Source organism: Saimiri boliviensis, chromosome 7, assembly GCF_048565385.1.
Source record: "Saimiri boliviensis isolate mSaiBol1 chromosome 7, mSaiBol1.pri, whole genome shotgun sequence".
NCBI classification, from domain to species: Eukaryota; Metazoa; Chordata; class Mammalia; order Primates; family Cebidae; genus Saimiri; species Saimiri boliviensis.
This window is the reverse complement of record NC_133455.1, coordinates 118,686,269-118,689,632: the sequence shown is the minus strand read 5'-3', so window position 1 is coordinate 118,689,632 and position 3,364 is coordinate 118,686,269. Positions and strand designations below refer to the sequence as shown.

At 41.3% G+C, this 3,364-nt stretch overlaps 1 protein-coding gene across 1 annotated transcript; it reads left to right on the top strand.

Annotated features, from left to right (window-relative positions):
• The first annotated feature begins 377 nt into the window (after positions 1–377).
• SMIM10L1 (small integral membrane protein 10 like 1) lies at positions 378–1,870 on the top strand. The gene has a single exon (XM_010345097.3). The coding sequence runs from the start codon at positions 589–591 to the stop codon at positions 793–795; it is 207 nt and encodes a 68-aa protein (XP_010343399.1). The 5' UTR covers positions 378–588; the 3' UTR covers positions 796–1,870.
• Positions 1,871–3,364: the final 1,494 nt, after the last annotated feature.

Here is a 3,364-nt window from a genome sequence, read left to right as displayed (position 1 = left end):
CTGTTTCTGTCCCTTGCAATTTAAATATTCCTAATATGTAGAAAAATCCAAAGAAAAAGTTTGTGATCCTTTATGTTTATGGTATATTATGACTACAGAGACCTTGTGCTTTTACTGGCTTAGAATCATCTTGACCTAATATTAGAGTTAATGTTATGAATCAAAAGGGTAAGATTCCTGGCTAACATCCCAGGTAACACAGTAAACTAAAGTTTTAATTTAGCTTTGGCCCTTACAAACTTTGTGCCCTAAAGCAAGTTACAGCTCGCTTCACTTTTTTCATTTTAAAGTGGTCCTATCTGCATGGCTGTTCGTACATGTTATATAACACATCCTATTCCAGATCTACCACGAGTTGAGCTCTGAATGGTAAATGCCACCGTGAGAAGCGGACAGGAAGAGGCGGAGCGCCAGCGGCGCCTGGAGCCGGCGCCCCGCACGGGACCGAGCGGCGGCAGCGACAACCTTAGTTGTGAGCCCGGGGGCCGCTTTGCCCACCGTCCCGCCGGTCTCGGCCGTAGCTAGGGGGTCCGCAGGCCCTGCGGCAACCCTCGGTACAGACGCTGGGCGGGAGGCGACACCTGGCCCATGGCCCCCGAGGCGGCTCCGTCTTCCTTGGCCGTCAGGGCCTCAAGCCCCGCCGCGGCCCCCACCTCGTACGGCGTCTTCTGCAAGGGGCTCTCCCGCACCCTCCTCGCCTTCTTCGAGCTGGCCTGGCAGCTGCGCATGAACTTTCCGTACTTCTACGTCGCGGGCTCGGTGATTCTCAACATTCGCCTGCAGGTACACATTTAGACCCGTGACTAAGCTAACGGCCTCCGGGACCAACAAGATGGCCGACTCCTGGGGTAGTTCTCGGCGCAGCGGAGGTGCGGAGAGCGAGCCGCGCAGTCTCGCGAGAGGTTGCTCGGGCGCTCTTCGCGGCTGCGCTCTTCGCTGCTAGCGGAGCTCCTCCCGGGGGCGCCGGGAGCCTTCCGTTCCTAGAAAGAGAAAATAACGCGATTCCGGAAACAGAGAACTGCAGTTAAGACCCTCGAAAAGATCTAAGAAAGCGTGCATCCTGAAACACCTGACGAATTTCAGGACGTGACAAAGCACAGAGGGTGCATTGTTTCCAATTAAAAGGGTGAAATTTTCATGAAAAAGAAAATCAGTAAACCGGGAATGTTGGATTTGGATTGTAAGCAAGATTTGAAATACGAAGCTGAAGGTATTAAGGCTGTGATACAGTAGGCACATATTTCTTCATCCCACAAGAGAAAATAATCATCAGAAACTTTCAGTGAGAAAAAGCAAAACTGTGCAAGAAAAACATCCTCCAACCACCAGACATAAAATGCTGCAAGCTTTTGAACTAATGGGGAGAGTGTAAGAAAATGGGCTCTATTTCAGTGCTCTTGTGGCCGGACGACGGAGATCAAGACTTGGAGCCTCAGAAAAGGAGATACCGTAGGAGCACAAAGTTTGGCTATTCAGTGAATAACATTTAAATAATAGTAAAATGCAAATGTTGTTTATGGTTTTTATTGTTTAAGGGTGTATCTAATTATGGTTACAGAGTGGAATGCAAATGTTATCCATCATGTTTTAAAAATACAGACGGAAATACAAGTGGGAATGTTGAAGAAGGGCGGGAGAGATAATGAAATGGTAGTAATGTCCTTATGAAGTGGGAAATTGAAGGATACGGTCTGTCGTTGAGTGGGGAAAGACATTTTTATTACAAGGTAGCCGTAAAATTTATAAAATAGTAATACACCTGTATTAAAGAGGGAGAGTGGTAGGAGAGAACAGTATGAAGTCAACAGGAAATGCCTAAAGATGGAGACCTCAGATAAAATATTTTAAAAAATAAAAAATTTATAATAGAGTACCTGGTGTATTTGAATACAGCCTAGAGAGCTTTCATTTTCCAGAGAGTGGAGGGATAAATTAGTAATCTGCATATTTTTCAAAATTAAGAAAACAAAACATGTAATTTTGAACCCTGGGAAAAAAAAATCCAAAAACTACACTGCATACCTCAACTGTGAACAATACTAGTCACGTAAAGTCAGTCATAATTATGTAAATACTGAATACTGATTTTACAATTAATGATTCTATAACACTGGGAGGATGAGAGAGAAGAGAGATGTGTGTGTAATGGTGGTGAGCCAATCAAGATCTGATATAGAAAACTGCAGAAAAAGAAGTATACACACTTTTTTTTTCAGATAAGAAAACTGTAATAAGAAACCACTAAGAATGGTGAAGTTTTGAATCAAGTTCTGTGCAGAAAAAAGTAGTATACACATGTTTTTTCGGGGGAAAAAAAAAAAACAAACTAAGAAACCACCAAGAGAGGTAAAGTTTTAAACTAGTTGCAGTGTTCTGTATTCTACTCACTGTGTCCAGCAAACAGTGATCTATCACTTTAAATAATAAGCATCTTGCCCCCTCCAACACCATGTCTGGCCTTGGGTAATTGTTCTTTCTAGGCTTTATTCCTTGTCTCCAGCCAAACTCCATTTGGGCACATTCTCTTATATGCCTTTTCTACCCTTTTCTGCCTGAAGATACTCTATTTTAAAGCTAAGCTTAGATGACACTTTTTCCATTAAATTTTTCCTGGTTTGCACTGACCATATAGGAGCCCACTTCTTTTAATCCGTAAGGCCATTTTCATAGGTTGCCTTATTTTTTCCTAATTGTGCATCACTTATCTATTTTGTTTTATTTACCCAAGACAGGTTTCCTAGACTCTGATAAGCCAAAATGTGTTAGTCTAAAATATCAGAAGTGTAGTTTAATCAATGAAATAGGAATACCAAGGGATTTAGAATAGTGGATATCACTCTTCCCCAGAGGCACTAATGTCCCAATTTGTAACACAAAAGACTGTCCACTCTTAATCCTGAAGTGGTGATAGAGTAGGATGCTCCATTTATTTGGGTGGCTACATGAACATATACCTACAACTTTTTTCCTCACATCAGTCTTTTGTTAAACTGAAGAAACCGACTTTATATTTATTATATCCTCCAACAAAATTGGGAGCTCTGTGAGGGAAGACAATATATCCTATTCCATTTCATATTCTGTAGTAACAGTAACAATGTATGTGTGTGTGTGTGTGTGTGTGTGTGTGTGTTTGCGGGTGTACATACACATATATACAAATATATTACACATACACCTATAAATGTAAGTAACTATATGTATACAGTTAGTACTTACTATATATGTATACAGTTACCACTTACATTTACTTCCCAATATATATGTTTATATATTATATATTGGGAAGTAAATATGGTTTATCATTTCATTTATCATCTATTCATAATTGCTCTTAGTTCTTGAGGTATACTTTGCCTCCTAC

Bases quoted from the DNA above. Each gene is read 5' to 3' on its own strand.
- SMIM10L1 (XM_010345097.3), top strand. From the start codon at position 589: ATGGCCCCCGAGGCGGCTCCGTCTTCCTTGGCCGTCAGGGCCTCAAGC.